The sequence below is a fragment of the Vigna umbellata genome, chromosome 1 (assembly GCF_029865625.1).
Source record: "Vigna umbellata cultivar VRB3 chromosome 1, Vumbellata_1.0, whole genome shotgun sequence".
Taxonomy (NCBI): Eukaryota; Viridiplantae; Streptophyta; class Magnoliopsida; order Fabales; family Fabaceae; genus Vigna; species Vigna umbellata.
The window spans coordinates 49,569,671-49,593,475 of record NC_142165.1 but is presented as its reverse complement, the minus strand read 5'-3'; the positions used below and the strand labels follow the sequence as shown (position 1 = coordinate 49,593,475).

The 23,805-nt window shown below is 30.0% G+C and overlaps 2 protein-coding genes across 2 annotated transcripts; one reads left to right on the top strand and one right to left on the bottom strand.

The window, feature by feature from the left end:
- Positions 1–4,724: 4,724 nt before the first annotated feature.
- Positions 4,725–6,292, top strand: LOC124843054 (uncharacterized). Its single transcript, XM_088103603.1, has one exon. The coding sequence runs from the start codon at positions 4,869–4,871 to the stop codon at positions 6,090–6,092; it is 1,224 nt and encodes a 407-aa protein (XP_087959729.1). The 5' UTR covers positions 4,725–4,868; the 3' UTR covers positions 6,093–6,292.
- Positions 6,293–15,718: 9,426 nt separating this feature from the next.
- On the bottom strand, positions 15,719–18,039 carry LOC124843141 (heat stress transcription factor A-4c-like). The gene is made up of 2 exons (XM_047319824.2): positions 16,999–18,039; positions 15,719–16,869 (listed from the first exon to the last, which is right to left on the bottom strand). Exons 1-2 carry the CDS (start codon positions 17,212–17,214, stop codon positions 15,877–15,879), a joined length of 1,209 nt encoding a protein of 402 aa, XP_047175780.1. The 5' UTR covers positions 17,215–18,039; the 3' UTR covers positions 15,719–15,876.
- Positions 18,040–23,805: the final 5,766 nt, after the last annotated feature.

The window sequence follows — 23,805 nt, the reverse complement described above, 5'->3', positions numbered from 1 at the left end:
ACTATGTAATAATCTTAGGAAAGATAGTCCATCAAATATGTTACATATTATCTTTAAAAAAAATAGAAAATTATGTTTGTAAAATTTTGCTTACAAATTTTGAATTGCACATAAATAACGAGAGAGTGTTTACTCAAAATTTAAAAAGTGTCTTTTTATGTTTAAAAGTATAATTATTTTAAAATAAGTTTTAATCTCTAAAATAGTTATTAGATGAAAGACTATTAGTGTTTTCCAATTAATTAGATGTTCCTTTCTTCTCACAATTAGTTGGAAGGATTCCAATTCTGGAATTATGTTTGAAAGTGGTCCGAAAAGCACATAAAGGCTGGAAAAGAATGGTTGTTATGAGAAGATGTTGCACCATTTTTGATGCAGTGAGCAGAGCCACTATTGACCTCAGTATTAAAAGCCTTTAAGTTTGTCAATGGTTTCCATGAACCTCTTCTCTCTTGAAAAAGGAAAACTGCAGGTGCTTAGGCCAAGTCCACTACATCAATATTCTTCAAAGTGGGGGCACATAGAGTACACACATTAAAAAAATAAAACAATTAAATAATTGGTGACAAAATTGCTAATGATGACAACAACACTATGATTCTCAATTGCTTCATTCAAATTCATCCACCTATCATTTTTTTAAGTACTCAACTACCATAACTTAGTCTCATCAGCTCTCATTGTTTTTCATTTGTAATTTGAATTTTTTTTATTAGATTTTTGTTACTTTCCTTCTGTTGTGCTTCAAATATGATTTTGATATTTTAATTAATATATTTAAGATCTTTTAAAATATAATCTATTTTAAAGGTTTGACGGAGGAAAAAAAATAGCATGTATTAGATTTTTTTTTATGATTTAACATATTAAGCATTAAGACTTAATACGCGTTAGACTGTTAATTAATAGACTGTCACAGAAGAGTTTGCTACGACTTAAAATCATTAGTGACTCTACGGTCGTGTTTATCCATTGAAAATGGCACCTACGAGAACACCAGAGAGCATGAAAAAATCTGTTTGCTAACAACGTGAATTGAAATTTTTTAATATAGAAAATATATATATATATATTCATTCGAAATTTTTAATATAGAACATATTATAAAAGTAAAATCATTACAAAAAAATAAGATTTTATATTTAGAAATGTTGGATTGTTATAAGTTGTGAATTGCAAAATTTGTTAAATATTATGCAAGTTTCTAGAGGAAGAACAATATTTATCATTTGTTGTGTGACAATCAATCGTAAATTTGTCTAAACGTTAATAATTGTCAATATCACCTTTTTATTTTTTTAGAAATTACTTAATTATAAATATTTTGGTGTTGTTTAATTTTTATATTTAATAATTTATTTATGTATGTATAATAATAATATAAATGTTGAGGAAAAATACATTATAAGAATTTGATATTTTTCTAAAAATATAAAATAAATTTAAATTTATTTTTAAATGTTAGAACTAACATAAATTTATTATTGAAAACACAAACTATTATTTAAATTTTAAAAATTAACTTTTTTTATTTTTAATATCATACTATTTATTTCACCTATCATATTATTATAATATTTATTTTATTAATCAATATTCTACTTAAAAAATTCTAAAGAGGGATTTGTTTTTGTTTTTCTCTTCTTTAATAGTTTTTATGTCTAACTATTTACTTTTAACCAATACACTAATTAATATTACAAAACATTACTCCTACTTAAATATACACTATATAATATAAGATTGATAATATAATGTATAATGTGAAAAATATAATAATTAAAACAAAAAATAATAATTTCAAAATGCATCTACAAATAAAATTTGTAAGAGTTAAAAAGAACTTTGAAAATAAAAGTTAAACATCCTAAGGTGCATTTCAAACGACAAAAAATGGAATTTAAAATGTAAAAAAAAAAACGCTATATTTAGCATTTTACAGATTGAGCTATTTTAAGAAATAATTTTATGTTTGATTACTTAATAGTTTAACTTAACACCTTCCAACTTTCAAATATCAGTTTATTTTAAAATTTTCAGCTAACTTTTGATCTTTGAGCTAACTTTCCAATTAGTTTATCAAACATGACCAAAGTATGAAAATAATTATGGAGTTTGAATCTAAAACGTTGTATAATCTGCACCACTCAGCATTATATATAGGTCGGTAATAAACGTGAAAGAGAGAAATTACAAATAAACAAAGTCAAATTTAATCGAGTTTAGTTTACATACAGACGTTGTTTACATATACCAACATGGAAATTAAAGCATCCTTAAACTTTTACAGTTTAAAACTTTTCAAACATTATCCTTAACAACAATAATAAAATACCCACGGCGACAATAAAGTAACATATCATGGAACAACTGGCAATAATGAATTCGTTAGTTGCACTAAAAAATGTATTTGTCATGACTCGATTTGAATGATCTTTCAATTTATGGAAATTTTCAATAGTAAAATAGTATTATTTTGAAGTGAATGGTGTTGAATTTCAGGAATTGAATGCAATACTAACTATTATTTGACCAACTTCTGTTGTTATTATCTTTCCAAGTGTCTAGATGATTTTGGAATAGTTTTTAAGAATTTTCTTAATTGGCCACCGAAAATGTAATTTCATTCCTATATTTAACCAAACGATGTTGAAACTTGAGTTCAAAGTCCAGCACCATTACTACCCTTCGATGTTGAACAAACAATATTTAAATTAAAGTAACATCAAACATTAATGAATGATGAAGATTTCTATGGGGAAACGTTCCAGATTCTATCCCAATTTCTTCCTTAATCACAGATAGTGTTGGAAGAAAAAGATGGAGTGCAAGAAGAAAAGCCATAAATAAGGGCGTGGCGCCACAGGTAAGTGTAGCCCATCAGCAAAAAGAAAAAATGAGCAAGGATTTTTCTTCTTGCACCTCTATAATTTCAAACTGCACCTAAAATTTGTAAAATTACTTTATAAAGGTGACTTCATGATTATCTAATTTGGAAAATTTCTAGAATAAGTTTACTGGAATTTTTAGAATATGATTTTGGAACAAAATTTTCATAACAGGACTACAAAACAAACTTTTCATAACATAATATATTTTAATAAGAATTTTCCAGAATAAAATTTCAGACACAAGCTTTCTAGAATATATGATAAGCATTGAAAAAAAAAAATAAAAAAGCAGATTCCCACTGTTTTATTCTCTCTATCTTCTTCTTTCTCTCAGAGTGCAGACGTCATAGAGGACAAAGATGTAGTTGGAGGTGCTGCGGTAACATGATACAGAAAGAAACGGTATTATATATATATTGCTATATTAAATGCAAACATGTCATTTCATACATTAATATGGAAATAATGTAAAGATTCTGTTTCATTTCCTGTAAATAAGAAATGGCTAGATGAGGTGAGAGTGGATAAGAAGAATGGGGTGGTATGAGTTGAAGGATTTATTTGGAAGAGTGTGAAAATGAAATAACTTGCAAAAGATTATGATCTATCAAAATGGGAAACTATAGAAGCAATTTGATGACCTCTTTTTGTTGACAAAACTACAACACAACCAATTTAGAATTTCATAAATAACCCAATAGCTTTTTTTGGTCTTATACCTTGCTTGGAAATGAAGGTCCCCTGTTGATCTTAAAAATGTAATTTTTTGGGTTGGAACTTAACATTTACTGCATAATTTGGAGGAGACAAGCAGAATCTCATGATATAATACCTACCATGAGAAAGGGCCATTTGCTAAAATGGTAGGTATTGTGTCAAGTTTCTCTTCCATAATCACACCATATTTTTTCCTAAATTTTAAAATATTTCTCATAACTTAATCTTCTTGACGTTGAAACATTCAGAAGGATCACTATTCTCCTTGGTCTTTTAAGAGGTCCACATCCTTTGGATTAACATGGTATTTATGTAGTTTTGATATATGAACTGTTTAATAGTAAACTAAGAAATGTATAAAGTACAGATAGAAAAATATAAAAAGAAATACAGGTAGCAAAGATGAATTTGTACAGAGTACATAAATAATATTTGTACTATTTGGTGGCGGGTGAAAGATGAATTTACACGCCTAGACAGACAGGACTAAATTTGGAGCACCCCAACCGCCAAACATTGAGCTTAATCCTAGTAATAAGTTGTGTATGCTCCTAACATTAGTGCCACTGTGCCACTGTGCTGCTGCTCTCAGACTCTTTGACCTATAACAAAAAGTTGAGAAAACTGCAAATAAATAAAGCCACCAAAGCAAAAGATGAGACAAGGATTTTGCCATACCATTAGAAAGAGCAAACACTCTCACTCCATCACAATCCAAAAAGAAACTGTTTTATTCTTTAGTCTTATACCTTTTACAAAGCCTTCTACATATCGAAAACAAAGTTAATGTTCATTCAAATACACTGCAACATTCAAATTCTAAATCTTATTGTTACTGCAAAGTTACACAAAGTACTACCTCAATATTACGATGTACGATTTTCATAACCATTTTCTGATATTCGCAACCTAATTTCTCATTAAGAATTTGGCTATTTGTTACTAATAGCTTGTGGGCCTAAGAAAGAGGTCCCCCCTTGGCACAAATCTTTTTTTGAGTACAAACCAAAAAGCAGGAAAAGTGGGAAAAGTGGTCACAGGAATTGGGGCGGGTATCTCTTTTGAAAACATAGCAGAAAAAACCAGTAAGAAACCCACGTTCCTATTTAACAGCCTAACCGTCCCACTAACTGCTAGAAGTCTCTCACACACTCCAACCCATTATGCACTTCACTTCTGCTCTTTATCTTCTCTCGACTCAACACTACTTACTAAATCTTCACCAAATCTAGACTTCCAAACGCAACAGTAGACCAAATTATGAAGTGGGGTGGAAAAAAACCTTCTCCTTCTCCTTCTTCCTCTTCTAGGCCTTCTTTTGCATCTCATGTGTCTCCTTTTTCATGGCTTTCCAAGTTCAAGCATATGAGAATAAACTCAGACCCAAAACCTGCCGCACTGAAGCAAAATGCAAAGCAGAATTCAACTCCATCAGATACCTCGCCCCATTATGCTTGTGGGAATAATAGAGGCAGGTTTTATGGAGGGGATGATGAGGCTTTCTGGAGACTCTCATTTGGTGAAGAGGGTAATGAGCATAGAAAAAGTGATGATATTCTGAAGCCGGTAAAGTACAAATTGGATGCTGAACATGTCATTCCATCCTCGAGTTTCCCCGGTGGATTGAATAATGCTAAAAGACAAGGTAGAAGAGAAGTCACTCAGAAGTTGAAGCAGAAGGACACTGAACTGAGAGAAGAAACAACATTGCTGAATGAAGCTGCAAGGAGTGTAAAAGAACTCGAATCCTTGAGGAGGCGATATGAGAGGAAAGCACAAAGAGTTTTGCAAGAGCAGCTCTTGAAATTGGAAAAGGCAGAAGAGGAATCTCAGTTTGCATCAAGTCCGTTCTTAGAAAATGATGTGCAGCAATATGAGTCACCCAGAACAATTTGCACACCAAGGAAGCATTTGTTTGTCGATTCAAAGAGTTCTGGCCTTGGGTATCTAAGAGAAGCCCGAGTAAGTAGTCCCCAATTGGATTCTGAGTTGCATAATTTGAAACAAACTGAGGAGTTGAAATTGAAAGCAAAGAGTAACCAACAAATGCAATCGCTTCATGTGAGCAGAGAAAACCAGAGGAGGAAACCAAAGCACAACTCCAAGGTTAGATTACATTCTCCAAGAATGGGTTCCAAAGTTGAAGTCCGAAAAATAAAGGCAATAGAAGAGAAGAAGAAAGCAAAACTGAAGATGAAAAAAGAAGAGGAAATTGTGGAGGAAACAGAAGGGTTAGATAGCTTTGCGGTGGTGAAATGTTCTTTGGATCCACAGAAGGATTTCAGAGATTCAATGATTGAGATGATCACAGAGAAACAGATCAGCCAGCCAGAAGAAATGCAAGATCTGCTAGCATGTTATCTGACTTTGAATTCTAATGAGTACCATGATCTCATCATCCAAGTGTTCAAACAAGTATGGTTGTGCATGAGCCGAGCCAGTTCGGGTATTCAATCACACAAGCAATGCTGTTGTTGTGATTAACAACAAAATGTTTAGCCTGTAGGAAAGATTGGCAGAATTGTGAATAGTTACCCTTGTCCTAGTTATGCTCTAAGTTTACTTGAATTTCTATATTCTCATCTTCTGTATAAAATTCAGGAGAAGTTGCATCAAGATCTCAGCATTCTTTATATTAATAATAATGTTATATTAAATACTATCAGTAGGAGTTCTTTGTGCATGTAAATCTAAATAATCCCAAGATTTTTACAGTCAAATCATGATTATATTGTTGAAGTTAGGATGCTTGTAAGCTTGTAGCAACATGTTCATCATGCAGCACTGTTTTTAAGGTAGGTTAGCAAGCAGTCTGAAGCACAGATGAGAGGCGAAACTTTTAGAGGAAACAAGGAATCCAAATATCCAAATGGTAGAGATTTCCAAAAATAGAGAATGCACATATAAACACAAAAGACATTGCTGCTATGCACATCAGCATGATCCTACCTCTCACCAGTATAATACCCATAAGACATTGCCCATGCCGGTAGAAGAACTGTGGTTAAATGTTTATGGGAAATGAAAGAAAGAGAAAGGAGACTGTTCTTCACTCCTCGTGACCAGTATTAGACACCATCACATACCTTTAGCTTTACCTGCACTTTTTAATTATTTAGTTTTGAAAAACCGCGGCAATATGCAAATAAACTATCACAGGAATGTCATAAATGCTAATGTTCTATTATGCTCAGTGATTTGTTTACATCCTTGACTATATATTGCATAAGTATTAGTAGGGTTTATAAGTTTATAGCTTAGTTAAACATTAAACTCTAATACAGTACATTAAATTGTTATGCTTACAAGTTAATGAGCTGAATATCCTCAAGGTGAAGTAGGACTTCTTTAAGAAAAAACTATCACTTCACATATCTAGATATCATCAGTTTTTGCAATTTGCAAATAAGCATAATCATGACCATGTTTCACTCATTGTATGTCCTACAGACAGCATATCTAGATGGTTTGATCTACCATCACATGGTTGATTAGGACCCTGTAAAAATATCTTCTTCCTCTCCCTATTTCACTGTGATATGTAGTCTAAACCAACCTACTTAAATGAATTAGCTTGTCTCCCTTTGGAGACACCAGACACACTTGAAAATGTTTGAGCAGTGATGAAATTATCTTCACAATGTTAGTTTTGGCAATAAAGCTTTCTTAAGTGGCAGCTAGCCTGTTGGGAGCATTAGGTGAGGCCATCAAATGGAGTGATCTTTATCTCAAAGGTACCATTTCTGATGATCTACCATAAGGGATGAATAAATGATACAACTTAGCTACACTGCAAATACTATGCATGTGTATTATTATTATTATTATTACAATCTACATCTAGAATATGGGGAAATTATAGAGACCCCAAATACATAATTTGAGTACCGTACCTAAAACCTGTATCCATCACCTAATGTGTTTGAAGTGAGGCATTTAAGCCACATCTACACAATGCCTAATTAGGTCATAACATAACAGTAAGTCCCAATTACACTTGGAACTCAGCAACTCTTAAAGTCAACTGGGTGGTTACTTGGGATACCTATAAATAATAAAGTTAACCTACTTGCTAGGCTCTCATAAATTGGTGATTCTACTTTAATCATGCTGCAGGTAGGCTTTGCATGATCAAATTAATGTTTTCATTTATGATTTTGGCATCGATCATTCTATATAGATGCATGTTCATATTCATAACTCAACGTAAGCAGAAGTTGCTAGATGCAGAATTCAATGGATTTTAATGTGATAATAAATTTATTATAGCAGTAAAGGTTTCTCTTCTAAAAGTTTGGCTTCGTGAATATGGATACTCGGAAATCACAAAACAGAGAAATTTTGTAGGGATAAAGGCAAAAAACTTATTCAGAAAAAAGAATGGAATCGAAAGATACTGAGTTCAATTATTTGGATTGTTGAAAAGAATATTAAATACATAACCTTTTCTTTCCCTCCAACTCAGATAATACTGAAATAATTAACTTTGTTAATGAAATAATCAAATACTATGATGGTAAATCTATTTTATGTCCATTGTCTTTTGAAGTAAATGAAGTTGTTTATTCTTAGATTTTAGCAGCCCAACCTTAAATTGATACACTATTACATCTTTATCAATTCATTTAAAAATAAAAAAGATAGATTTTTTTTTTTTACAAAAATGGTTGAATGGTAGTCATCCCGATATTATTGGACAAAGCGATATCGTGTAAAACTTTCACCATCATCAATAAATTTATTTTTAAAGTAAGAAAATGAGTATTTATTTGTTCTCAAAATCTATAGGTTAAAACACAATTTATTTTAATTTAAAACAGTTTTGGATTGTTTTATATTTTAGGATTGTAACACCTAGCTAGGATGTTACTTAGTAAAATTCATAAATTTTAAGAAACATTATTTTGATTTCTTTTATACTACACACGAAAACTGAAATTTTTATTTATTTGTTCAAATAACCCAAAAGTAAGATTTAAAAATTCATATAATAATTATGTACAATACTTCAGGATAATTTTTGTCTGAAACAAGTTTTTTTCTTAAATAAATTCACGGCTCTTCATCGTAGTCAAACGCATACAATGTAAAGTGAATTAACAAAAACATCAAACATCATAACTAATAATATACATCAATAATAATATAATGACTCATCCAAACCTTTCATAACTCTGTGTTTCACAACACCATTCAATTTCAAAAATGGTCAATTATTCACAAAGCATGTTGCATGTTGTCTCACTTAATTGTTCAAAGTATACTTTCATAATTTTGTTGTCTAACCATACCATTAAATTTCATCGGTTGTCTCACAACCATTTACAAAGCTTGTTGTCTTAAGCAGTAGTTCAAAACATATCATCACATATTCAAACATATCATCACAACAAATAACACAACTACCAATGATCTTCACATTATGAATCAGGTTGCAATTCTTGCATGCAACTTAGCAATAACCACTTCACTTCCTTTACTCCCTATAATTCTTATGGGCGAAGCTCGCAGGTGTCACTTCCCAACAGTTTCCTTGAGAGCTTCCGCAACAAAGTTTATCTTTAGTACAATTTACGCAAAATTACCTTTCCCATTGTTTCCCAAGAGTCTTACGAGTAAAGACTACTCTCCAGTGCTCCCCATGAGTCTTACATGCAGAGTGAACACTCACACTCACCACTTGAGATTGACAGAGTATCCATCTTTCGCTAAGTCACCATCACACATACATACATTTACATGTCATCATAATCATACTAAATAACATCTACTCCACAATTTCAACTTATAATAAAAGAATACATAACATAAAACATTGTTCAAGTGACATCCAACACACCTAAACTAAGCTTAGTTGTATTAATACAACAACGTGAAAATACTCCATAACATAACCCTTTACCCTCTCCGCTTACTTTCTCTCAGTGTTCTTCCTTTCAATATTTATCATTACCTTATATCCTTTAACAATTCCAAATTTCCAATATCATAGGATTAAACTCTAAATTTATTCCATTCAATTCTTACTACACAACCACTCATCAAGTTTCGCAATTGATTCAACTCTACTTAACTTAACATAAGCTTAACTCTCTTTCATTTAACCTCAAAGAATCAATTTCACCACATAAGAAAAAACTAATCAATCACCCTTCAAACTTAATCATACTTTCATTACAGTTATCGAGGCAATTCAATCCTACACCAACTATCACGATTTCATATATCACCATATATTCCAACAACATAATATTAATTGATTCCTACTCAAAATAATAATCAAATTTCTTAAGCAATATATATCTATAGACTGAATAAAATTGACATTGTTTAATCATATCATGTCTTACAATGAGAACTCAACAATCCATCATCAAAATAGTCCAATATCATTCAAAATATCTTCATGTTAAAATGGAATATGTTCAACTTATTAATCCCACTAAAAAATCATAAGTTTATACCTCATATACTTTGACTCAAATCTTAAATTTTCCATAAAAATCTCTAAAATCATCATAACGCTTACATTCAATTTCCACAAATCACAACCATTTGAATTACAACAATCATAAATTACCATTAAACACTCTTTTATTCCAAAGTTAAACCAAAAGCACAAATAAGTGTCTCACAATTCGCTAATACCTCTGATCTAAATTTGAAGAACCAAGAAAGAGAAATCTAAAATATAACAGCCAGACATGCCTATTTTCTAAATTGACAAGCATTTAATTGTCGATCCTAACAATCAAAGTGAAGAGTAACATTTCAAACCATTTGTCAAAATTCAGTACAATTCAACGATTAACAAAGTGAGAATCACAATTTTATCGAGAATTTGGAACAAAAAACAAAGTGGCACCCAATGCCTTTCATATGAAATACTCGCACTCGACACTCATTCTATAGTGCCTAGCGATTTTGTGACAATGTCTCCATTATAATGGTAGCACTCAACAGTTCAAAATTACGTCCAACAAAAATGCATATACTAGAGACACTAAAAAATGCGTATCTTATAGTTTTAAACATATTCCATCATACTTTGTTATCCAAAACTTGATATAATCTCCTAAATTAAATCATGCACTAAAAATTACATTTATCATATAAAACAAACCATCACATACATGGTTAAACATACAACTATAGCTAATTATGACTACATGCATACAAAAATAAACAATATTAACTCTCTTTACAACATCAACACAAGCATAAACAATAAAAGAAACAAGAAAGTTTAGTTGTTCTTATGATACCAACACAAACACAAACAAGAAAAGGAACAATAACAAACAACTTACCCTATCAACTCTCAAATCTCACTCAGAAAAATTATATTCTACCCTAAAGCTTCACCATGCCAAAAAAATCCAAATTCATTAATCATTCAATTTAAATTTTAGAAATTGTCTAAAACAAAAACACTAATAACAGGAGTTGACTTTAATATCTTCCATATATTACCCAAGTACTCCAAACAAATGAGCTACAAAGCTTATTTTGTCATTTTACTCCTTCTAAAAATTATAATTTAAACTTAAGTCATTACTTTTATTATTCTACTAAATTAAAATCCTTTTTGAATTGTGGGTTGGGTGGAAAGAAAAAATAATAATTAAAAATTTAGTGAAAAGTAAAGTAGTTTGAATTAAAAAAAATCAAATAAGTAATAAATATATATAAATTTAATTGACGTTATAACAAAATTAAAATATTTAAATAATATATAAATTACAAACATACCATTATTTACTTTTAATAAAAATAGGAATGAATTAAAATTTAAAATAAGTAAATATAAATGAATTATTTTGTAATATTAAAACTAATATTTAAATTTGTTTTAATAGCATTCCATAAAGTTGCATGGATTTAAAGAATCATTCAATTTTTAATATAACTGTATAATTTTATACAACTTTAATTTATTTTTTTTCATTTACTTTACAATAAAAAATCATTAATATAAAATTAACTTTTAATTAAACTTAACTTTGTTTCAATTAAAATAAAGTAAAATGTTAATTAGTATTACAAAATTTAATAATTTATTTTTAAAAATAAATTTATAAGTTTATTCACTTCATTTATTTCACATAAAACATGGTATATAATTACATGTATTAATTTGTTATTAAAGAGGCACATAACCGACTATGTCTTGTATACACTTTAATGAGAAATCAATGCATGGAATTAGGTACAATTAATCATTACACTAAATTACCTTCTTCAAATTCTAATACCTTCCAAGTTAAATGATTTATTAAGCCATTAAGAAAGAATTGAGTAAATAGTCCCATGAATGTAAAAAAAAATATTGATATATCGTTTTCACTATAATAAGAAAAAGAATCATTCTTTTTTGTGGAGAAGAAGAATATGATTGGATTTTATGATAGAAGGAAAATCCCAGAAGTCTAACAAGAGGAGCATAAAATTAAGCAGTCTTGAAGCAGTCCAATCAAACCAAGAGTTACATAGTATTATTAAACAGCAATATAAATTATAGATTGAACTACACAAAGCCGCAAAATGTATTGTCATAACATTCAATGTATGCATTTAATTCATGACGTGACAACACAATTCTCAACTTCATTTTACTTTAATACAAATCCTGTACAAGAAAATCAATATATAAGAAAAGGGAGATACCAAGAAAGAAATTATTCATGTTTACCAAATTTGGCATGAAACAGAGGTAAGTGATAATCTATTTTGTTGAGTTTTACAGATTTTTTTAAAGAATAATATTTAGTTTTGATAACAAAAACGATCGAGAAAATATATTTTTAAAAAATATAAAAATATTATCATATATTTTTTCCTTTCTTCGCTTCCCAAACCCTAACAATCAAGTTACGCTAGCTGACAATAATTTAAAAAAAAATAAAAGAATGATCAATTTAATTTATTTAAAAATTAAAAGGAAAATATCTTTGAAATCAACTCAGATTCAGAAGTCCATTATGTGTAGAAAATATATTAATACGTTATCATTTTCACTATTACTACTAATTGAAGGTAGATGACTAACGTAACCTTTAATATATTTGTTTTATGCTTTTTAAAACAAAATGACATTGTTGTCGTAGTTTCTTTCATAACAGAAAATCAAATACTATATTGTTTTTCTTGTAATAAAGGATTTCTGGGTTGATTTTTCTGTTTTAAAAAAAATCTTATTTAATTAAAAAATTTCCCAAGACTTTATAATTTTCATTAATATAGTCTACATTGTATAGGAGATAAGATACACTTAAAAATTATCCAAGGTAAATTAAACAAAAACAATCTTACATAATTCTAAACACTATTTAATGCATTATAAGAGTAATATGAATTGCACATGTAAATACAAAGTAGGTGAAAAAATTCTTAATTAATAAAAAAATCTTATTTAATTTTTATAAATTGAAATCATTATTTCGTGTATATATATATATATATATATATATATATATATATATATATATATATATTATTTATCTTATTATCCATTTCTGGTATTGGTATTCTTCATCCTCCATTTTACTTTTAATTCAAATAATCACACAATAAAAATTTAATGCATCAAAATTAATCTGAAACCATACTTGGTTTAAATATCATGAGCTACAATTAAGAGATCAAGAGACATTTGGAAGAATTTATTTGGACTGATTTCCCTCATTTAACTCAGAAATGATGTACAAATGTAATAAATTATTATATTTTATTAAAAAAATAAATTTTAAATCTAACTTAATCTAATAAAGTTTTTATACATTTAAGTTTGTTTTATTTTAATCTTCGAAACATTTTTCATGTTTAACTATGGTCACCTTAATAGCAAATAGAACAGAGATTTTAATGGGTAGAGGTGGTCTTAACCCTCCTAACCCAATCGTTAAATTTACTATTTTCATTATTTTTTCAAAAACAGAGTCGAAGATAAATATTTTTTATTGTTAAGCAAATTGTAGTTTTTCATATCGTTTATTTATATATAAGATAAATAATGGAGTAAGAGAAATTTATCCACGCTATCTAATAACATTATATTAAAATCTCATTTATATTAAAATATTATTTTAGTTTCAAATAGTGATCATACTCACCGCACATCAAGCCATTCATATTTTAACTTTGTACAAGTATACATATTTTTGTTTTAGTTCTAATAATTATGTTTTTTTAATTGTAATCCTTGCAAACATATTATTTTAATCTATAATAACATCATATTTTTATAATGTTAATATCATTAGTTTGGTAATTTTGAATAAATGACATGTAAAAATGACATACGGTAAATTTGATAGAAAAAGTTAATGATAAAGATAATTTTGAAAACGGATTGACTCGCTTTTTTCCACACGATAACTTTAGTTGATGTTTTCAGTTTTTAATTATTTAAAACACTAAAATTTGTCATTCAACATATAAAATTTGACATTCCACGCTAAATATACAATATTAATTAACTTAAAGTTCTATTAGAATTAGTGACAAGTTTCTTACCGGATCTTATTAATCAAGTTTCTCATACTTTCCTTTAGTAGTATTTTAAGGGAATGAATAATGTCAATTAATTTCACTAGAAAAACATTAAATAGAAATTGAAACAAGACACCATAAATATAGATAAATTACAACCTTTGTTTTTTATCACCTAATCAAATTTTTACTATCTAGGATACTTCTCTTATTCATAAATAAATATGGATAAATAACTGGCATAGCACCGAAATTTTGATAATTTATCAAACTTGCTTTCTTGGCATGGCACCAAAATGCAATGCAGTATGCATCCACTTTCTATTCTTTTCTTCAGCATTATATTAAACATGATGTGGCCTAACACATAGAATATAACTCTAAATGAACTTCAACAAAATGGTATACGCAACTTATAACAGCTCTTTTTTTCTTCTGTAAATCCTTTTGCTATTCAACAATATGTCACAGAATGAGTGACAACTTATAATCCTGTTTGATTTGTTAAATATTTGGTTTGATTTCTTGTTCTTGTAAATATTACCACAATACTACATTGTTTTCACGTTATTTTCACTATCAGATTTGTATAAGAAATGGTGAACACAGTTGTTTTCACCACCGTTTCTATAGAGTTCTTTGAAAACAACAAACAAACTTATGACAAGAAAACATTTCTGTAATTATTTTTGAAAACAAGAAATAGAAACAAAGAAAATTTTGCAAAACCAAACAAATCCTAAATGTTTCTAAGTTCTTTCGGCTCCAAGTCTTTGAAAACTACAAGTCAGCAATCATTACCTATTAGCCTTCAAGCATCAGTTCAAAACCCAGGTCAATTTTGAATCGTAGGTTCAGTTCAATCCAATGTAATTTTCAATTCAGCAGTTTAATGAATGGACAGTAATGTAACTTTACCCTTCCATCATGAATTTCTTCTGTGAACCTTTTCCTCCTCGTGTCAGCCTCACCATTTGTCTACGATAATAGTATAGTGAAATTGACAATTGTGAAAATTATTCTGTGAAGAAAATTGAGGCCGAAGTACTCCACCACATTTCCCGTTCTCAAATGAGAAATCCTAGTTTCCATTTCCAGTAATCTCTCTAAATGCAGTACTATGATATGAATAAATTCATGAAAACAAAGTCTTTTCCATTCCAGAGAAGCAAGACTTTCTCTAAAATACTGTGTTCTTGGTGCCGATCGAAAAAAAGAAAAGAAACAAAAATCAGTGCTCTTGAAATCAAATTGTGGACTGCATCACTGGATGCAGCTACAGTATAACTGATGTCCACAACTGCATCAGAACCACCGTGCAATTGCACGATGGTTTCCATTCACAAAAATGTACGCAAGCTCACAACCATTGAATGGCAGCAGAGGGTATCAGTAGGAAGCTTCTGCCATATGGTACGAGTAACGTTGTAAGGGATCAAAAGGAAGAAAGAACAAAGGTAGATTAGTGATAACTATACTACCAAGGTTCTAAATTAAGGTTATGCTTGCAGTCATGATAGCCGTTGTAGCAGCAGTACAATGCAGTACTGAAGATGCGTGACATGATCGACAATTTAAAAGCATGAACCAACCACAGTTCAGAACAGGTATAATAGATCTAGAAGAAACCGTGATCAGAAACGAATCAATGGAGGATGCATCCTATTCAAAATAAGGAACACGTATTTATTGTAGACAAAATAAAAAAACCATGCAAACCTATATTTATTACATGTGATTGTACAGAAGTACAAGCAAGAAGAATAATCTATTGCCACTAAGTTTTCTCTGCCTGACCAACATGCCCCATCGGTTCTGAATGATTATTTGCACTCCGTATATTCCACCAAAATTTGCTAAGGTCATTAGGTTTTCCTTCATTCTTTCTGCCATCAGAATCCTTTCTTTCTGACTGCACTTCCTGTGTTTCTGATGCACCAGGATCCTCTGTCAAGAACTGTTCCCAGAATACATCATTAACTCCAGTCGCTGCGACAGTGATTCCTGCAGGTTGATCTTTTGATGCAACTGGCTCTGGGACAGCAGCTACAGTTGGCTCAGAGTTCATATCAATTCCAGATGATTTAGGCCGAATTTCAACATCTAATTGGGCACAAGATATGGATGGACTATCAGCACAACTTCTAGATTCATCAACATCCATGTTTGACTGAATTTGGGCGAAGTTGTCTCCAATATCATGTGCAATAGCCTCCCAAAATGCCACGGATGATTCAAGCTGATCCAATCGATCCACATTTAATGTCAAGACAGTGGTATTATCTGCATTTTCTCTTGGTAACATTTGAGAAGTTTCAATAGCATCTTCAATACTAGCTTCTTCATAGTAGTGGCCACTTCTCGGTAACCTTCGTTTTCTATCCATAGTTTCTGTCAGAGGCAAGATATTTACAGCAATCACAGGTTTCTGCAATACGTGAGAAACCGAAGAAACCATCTTGTGTTGCTTTTGTTCTAACTTTTCCAACCTATCGTTTGAGCAATGTACTTGTATCTCATATGTCTGCCACTCATGCTGAAATTTCTGCAATTCGGCTAGAAGTCGCTCTTTATCATGTTTAAGCTTCTCTATTTCATTAGTAAAACTCTGCCTTTCTGATTCCCCTAATGGGCCCTGTGCTTGGAGATTCTGCAAAGAATGGCTATGAACCGGCTTCCGTCTATGAATGTTCTTCATAAGATGAGGTTGCCCTCTTACAAAATCATCATTGGCAAATTCCCATTGTTCCGGGTCAATTTTTCTAAATCCCTGCTCAAATAAAGAGGCCACAATTCAGTGTAAGCAACCAAAAGCAGAACAGAGCAATACATACAACACAAAGACAATTATTAGTATTCACATCAACAATTCCAAGATGGCAAGATCAAATTTGCTTACATATGTGTTGAGCTGCCTGATGAAACTTGAGAAATTGTTGTGCTTAAAGAATCTAGGCAGCAAATCCCTAGCAAATTCTGGAGGATTCCACACAACGAAACTTTTACTAGAGGCACTCCACGAAACAATTGAATTCGTGGAAGGATCATCAACCATCTCATAAGTCTTCGCCAGGAAAGGGGGCAGGGAACATGAACTACCCAGTGCCTCATCCATCACTCAAACCAAACTTCAATCAACCCCACTCACAAATCTCAGCCTCCCAGATTCAAAACCCAAACACAAAATCAAACTCCAAACTTTCAAAAGAAGTCAACCCTTAATCCCCAATGGGGCATTCCATAGAACCTCCCACCAAAAAATAACCTTTTTTTTCTTCCCAAATCTGACCCAGACAAAATCCAATAACATAAAATTCCCACTTTCAGCAAAATTAATAATAGCCAATTATTGCAAAACCCCATTTGCCAAAGGAGAACAACCCATGACCCATTATATCAACAAAACCACGAGGCAGAAAAAGTTTTCAACTTTCTCTCCTCTGCTAACCCCAAATACCCAGACAAACAACGTTTATTCTCGGACAAATTTTACAGAAGAATCGTGGGTTGAATTTCCCCAAATATGTTAAAGTAGTATTCTTCTTTCCCTGGATGGGAAAATTGAAGAAGCTTGCACGTAAAGCAACAGTAATTAAATTATATAAAAGAAAAATGGCAATTACGCTATTGGAGCTTTGCACCTGAAGACGGGGAGGGAGAGAGAGCAGAGAAATCGCAGAGAAGAAAAAGAAGGGCTCCTTCTGTTTCTGGGTGATTCCAAATTTCTAATTGCTCGGATCCTTTCTTCAATTTCCAGTTTTGTTTTTGGGGTTGAACGAGGGTCAACGCGTGTTTGATTTGAGAAAGGAAGGGTACCAAAGGATTAACAACGAAAATAAAAGTGAACAATGCAAGTGGAGATGTAATAAAACAAGAACTAGGAATAATATTTGATAATATTATACTTGAATTCAGAAAAACAAATTGAAATACTAAGATCTTATCTTGATTTGTAGTAATATACTATGAGAATTAGAATGAATGATGTTAACTTTTCCTTTAGTAACGAGTATATATACAAGTGAGACATTATTAAAATGGAAAAATAATATCTTACAGATACATTGAATACTACTATTTAATTAATGCTAAACGTTTAGTTCAATAAATATTTATATTTAATACTTCATTAAAGCAAATTTAAGTTTAACTGACGTTTTATTTAATACGAATCATTCATTATTATTGCATTGATTTAAGATAATTTTTGAAAATTGTGTGTAATTAGTTCAAGTAATTTGAGAAATTTACTGAGAAAGTTTGAAAAAAATATATTTACTTTAATATAATAAAGTTTAAACCCGTTTAGTTATTTTGTGAGTTTTTTCCGGTTTGATCCTCATTTTATTAGAATTTTCAATTTAGTTATTTTGCTGGCTTGGTGGTGTTTGAACGACGGCGATGGAGATTGTGCGATTTTGGATTTCTTGGCTGATTGATTTTCTTACTCGCAGTGGTAGATGGTTTCACGGTGGTGAAATTGTTTCAAAGAAGAAATAGTGGTGGAAGGAGATGGAGGCGATGTGGCGGTCCGAGGATGGTGCGAATCACGGCCATGAATCTGGGTTCTCTCTAGTTGTTGAAGGTGGTGGCGAATGATGGGTTTCTGCGTTGCGCAACGGCAACATTGAGGCGCGACGAGATGGTGGATGCATGAAGAAGGTGGCGATGCAGTGAAGGCGCTATTGGCATTCTCACGGTGGCTTCGCGGTTGCGACGCAACAAGGTGGTGACGACGAGACTGAAAGCTTCGCAACGACTTTACGGCGACGACACTAGGGTTTGCTCCGGTGGCTAGGGTTTCATCTTGAGGGAAATTAGGGTTTCTGTTGTTGTTGGGGAAGATGACGCTGACATGGCAGGAGTGATGTGGCAAAAACTGGCCACGTCAATGTCTCAGTTCATCAAAAATTTAATTCTGTTAAGCCAATTTAATGGCACGGGCCCAATTGACTTAAATTAGCATTTTTTAGGACTAAATTGGAAATTCTAATAAAACGGGAATCGAACTGAAAAAACCTCACAAAAATAGAGACAACTAAATGGGTTTAACCTATAATAAAAATGTAAAATTAGTCCTCTATCTTATATTATTTTTTCAAGGTTCTTTTATTTATTTATTTTTAAATTAAGTTTCATTTTATGAAAAATTGATTCAATTTATATTTTTGTTAAATTTGTAAATATGATATTAAAGATATGTGTAAGTTTGTAATTTCTTTTATCATGTCAAGTTTGTGTCGCGTCAGATAGTTCAGTTAGTTTGAGGTGACATTATATATATCATGTGTTACTGTTAATGTCATGTATTACTATCAATGTCATATGTTAGTATTAGTATTAGATGGGAGTGTTAACAATAAGTATCATTATCTTGTGTTTAATTTAATCCTTGTAATTAGTTTTTAATTTAATTCACTCTCAATTTTTTAATGAAATAATGTTGTTTATCTCTAAATTGGGATTAAATTTATTTTTTATATCAATGTTATACTAATAATTTTATTAAGATTGACTTTTTTTATTAAATATTTCCATAATCATTTTCAAACCAACTTTAACGATATTATTAGATTCTATTTAAATAAATTACTTTTAATTTTATAAAAATATAGATTAATAATATAGTAGTTCAAAATACTTACTATTTTTTAAATGAAACTTAAATTTATTTAATAAATATAATCATATTTATAAATCATATTTTCGGATATTTTTATTAATTAAGATAATTTTTATATATCTAAAACCAATTTAAATTTATTTATTACAAGAAATTAATAAATAATACATTAACTACAATCTTTTATATTTTAAATCATTTATAATTATATTCTTTAATTTCAATTTTATATGGGTGATTAAGAAAAATGTGGGTATAAAGATCTAGAAAAAAACTGTTTTTATTTTTATTTTTAAATTAATAAAAATATCAATATATCATTTATAAAAAATAATAATTTTAGTCTCATGTTAGAGAGGGATAAGATTGCTCAATTTAAAAAAAGTTGGGACTGAAGTAATCAAAAAGTAAATATAGGAATTGAATTAAATATGAGATAGTGATACTTGGTGTCGATACTGATATGTGACACTAACACTGGTATATGTCACTAATATTAATATGTGATATTGCCACTGTCACGTCCTAATGCGTCACATGACATAACATTAAAGTGGATAAAAAAACTTGAAAAAGAACTTAAAAGAACCAATGGATAACCATTTATTCATAAAACTTTTCCTTAGATGTCCATTGATTAGAGACTGTCTTATTGAAACCTTACTATGAAAAATGTTTTGGGTAAGGAAAACGAGTACATTAATCTTTATTCTTCAATACAATTTTGTTCATCACATATTTTATTTCTCTCCCTCATGTAAACTCACATCAAGATGACAAAGTCCAATCTTGTGAACTAATTGCTCCCAAGTTCTCCTTCTTGGCAAAGACTTTGTAAATAGTTCTGTTAGATTTTTACATGAACGAATCTTTTGGATCTATATCACCCTTTCAATTGAGTAATGACCTATTATCTTCATATATGGTTGTTGATTCCATTTTTCTCGATGATAGACCACAGGTTTGTCCACATGTTGAATTATAGACTTTAACTAAACACATTCATGACTTACTTTATGTAATGCTAAAATTTTTGCATGATTTAAAGATGTTGTTGTTATGATTTGTTTCATAGATTGCCATGAAATTGTTGTGCCACTGATACGCTATAGTTGGTGTTATCAAATACTACTTTTCGTGGCAACTTCAGTATTGTCAAGTAGTATTCAAGAAAATGGATAGGATTAAAGTAACCCTAAGTCGTCTCCCAATGAATACGAAATTGTTTTTCAATATTTGACTCTCATGAATGCTATGCAATGCTCAAGAATAAAAGTGAGAAACTATGCTAATGGAATTATGTTTGAAGAATGTTCGAGTTTAAATGAAGAACAAGTAGAAAACTTAGAAGCAATTATGATGAAATATGTTAATTCCCCTACTGTACAAGATAGATTCGTCACAGATCATTGTTCAATTGATTATTGCTTGAGTTTTAAATTAATTAAAGTGCATTCTTAATTAACTTGAGGGCGATCTCACAATCATTCAAAGTACATTCTCAATCAAATGGAAGACCTTTCTAGATTATTCACAATAAATTCAACCAAAGTACATTCTCAATCAAATCTTATTATGTTTAATCATGTCTATTCTTAAATCTCCTAACCAAATTAAAAGCTAATTAATCAAAGTAAATTCTCAATTAATTATTGTTCAAATTCTTACCACCAATTCTCAATCAAATCTTATTGTGTTTAATCATGTCTATTCTTAAATCTCCTAACCAAATTAAAAGTTAATTAATCAAAGTAAATTCTCAATTAATTATTGTTCAAATTCTTACCACCAATCAAAGTACATTCTCAATTATTAGTAAGAACATGTTTAATCATATGAAAGTTTCTAAATTCAATCAAAGTAAATTCTCAATCAAACCTAGAAACCCTTGAACTCATATGATTAATATGCATGTAGATTCAAACACTTTATGCAAAAATCATTGCTTTTAATATGATTGAGAGATGAAAAACATAGAAAAAGAATGACTTAAATCAATAATCAAAAGAAATAAATTCATTAATTAGATGCTTTGGTGTACAACAAGTACAACTCCAATGGCCTTTACTACCACAACGATAAACTATATTTTTCATCTTATTTACCATTATTTTCAGCTTTTCTTTTTCTTTTTTCACATTATTGTTCCACTTGTGATGATATAATATTCCTTTAAAATTTCCTTTATAACCATGTTCGTGACCATGATCATTAGCATGACCATGATCACGAATATATGAATTATATGTTGTTGTATTCACTTATGGAAACAGAGCAGAACCAAGTGGACTGGTCTCATGATTTTTCATCAAAAACTCATTGTTTTGTTTAGCCATAAGAAGACATGAAACTAATTCATAATATTTGTGAAATCTTTTTTCACGATATTGTTATTTTATGAACAAATTAGTTGTTCACATGCTTTATTATTTTCTTTAATGGCATCATAAAAACCTATTGCATCTAAATATATTTCAACATCTAATATCTAAGATAAGTAATTTGTTCTTGTAATGTCAAGGACCACAAATTCAAATTTGACAAGGTTTGACATGTTTAGAACTAGTACATAAAATATTATTAATAATCATTTTTCATATATCTAACTATAAAATTAATAAAACAACATTAAAGGTTAGAAAAACAATCAAATAATAATAATTATTATTATAAGACAAAGATCAAAATTGATAAAGTCAAACATTCTTATCACAAAAATAAGAATATATGATAAAATTGTAAATGATGGAAAATTCGAAAGAGTCTACATTGAGACATGCAGAACCTTGATCTTAGAGAGAAAACATTCTCACTAACTTAATTAGTTAGAGCATTGTGTTGATAATGTGTTATGAAATATAAAACAGACAATAGAAAGAAGAAGAAAAGGAAGAAGAGAAAATATCAGAAAATGTGAACTAATTTTATATATCTTATTACATAGAGAAAAAGTCCTATATTTATAATTCAAATGATACAATTCAAGGATTACGAACAATTAATGCAAATATCTTGTGAGAGCGGTGCAACGAAATGATTAGCATGTACAACAAACCAAGATGGGATAAACTAGTTTCTTATCGCATATAATACCTTTAATAATTTTCTTGTAAAAATATAAATTCTTTAATAAAAATTTAAACAAATAAAATAGTAAAGAATAGAGAAAATTGCACATGTGATTTTTTACTGGTTCGGATCATTCAAATCCTACGTTCAGTTGTTAATCTCAAACGAGAATTAACGCTTCACTATCACAAACCAATAAATTGTTATAATCACAAAGAAAATAACACAATTTAAGGTTAGAACACCTCTCTTGTTATCACAAGAGATGAAACTCACTTCTCCTGAAACCCACAAGGGATGAACACCTCCTTCGAATGTTTCACAAAGGATGAGCACTTCCTTTGAATCTTCACAAAGAATGACAAACTTTAACTCAGCAACAACAACAACACTCAATCACAACTCCCGTGAAAGTTCTCGCTCTATGCCAACACCAAGTTCTCAAAGCCACAAACATAAGGGTTACACAAACCTTAGAACACTTATCACAACACACAACAAATAAGAATTTTGAGTACAATGTATTTCGTATTTTAGAATGAGAGTCTCAATCCAATTTATAGAGAGCTCATTCAAGAATACTTCCAAAAATCCGTTGTTAACTAATTAACGTGTGATAATAGATTATCCACTTGATAATCGATTATGCATTTAATGAATGCACAACGATCAACAATTTGCTTAAAAATTCTCATAACTATTCGTGATAATCGGTTAGGCAAGTCATAATTGATTATTGATTATTATAAGTTGATAATCGATTATCTTGAGTATAAAATGAGGTTTTCTGATTCAAAATGAATTTTAACGCAACCTAAGAAAAACAATATATAGAATAAAAGATTAACCACATCCTATACATAAATCTACTAAATTACAAAAACTTTAACACAAAACAAGTCTTCGTGAAATTTTTTTTGCAACAAAAACACTTGAAACTTAACTTTAAGACATCATCAAAACTTCTTCTTTTCAACTTTATAATAACATATCTAAACCTCATAAAATTAATCA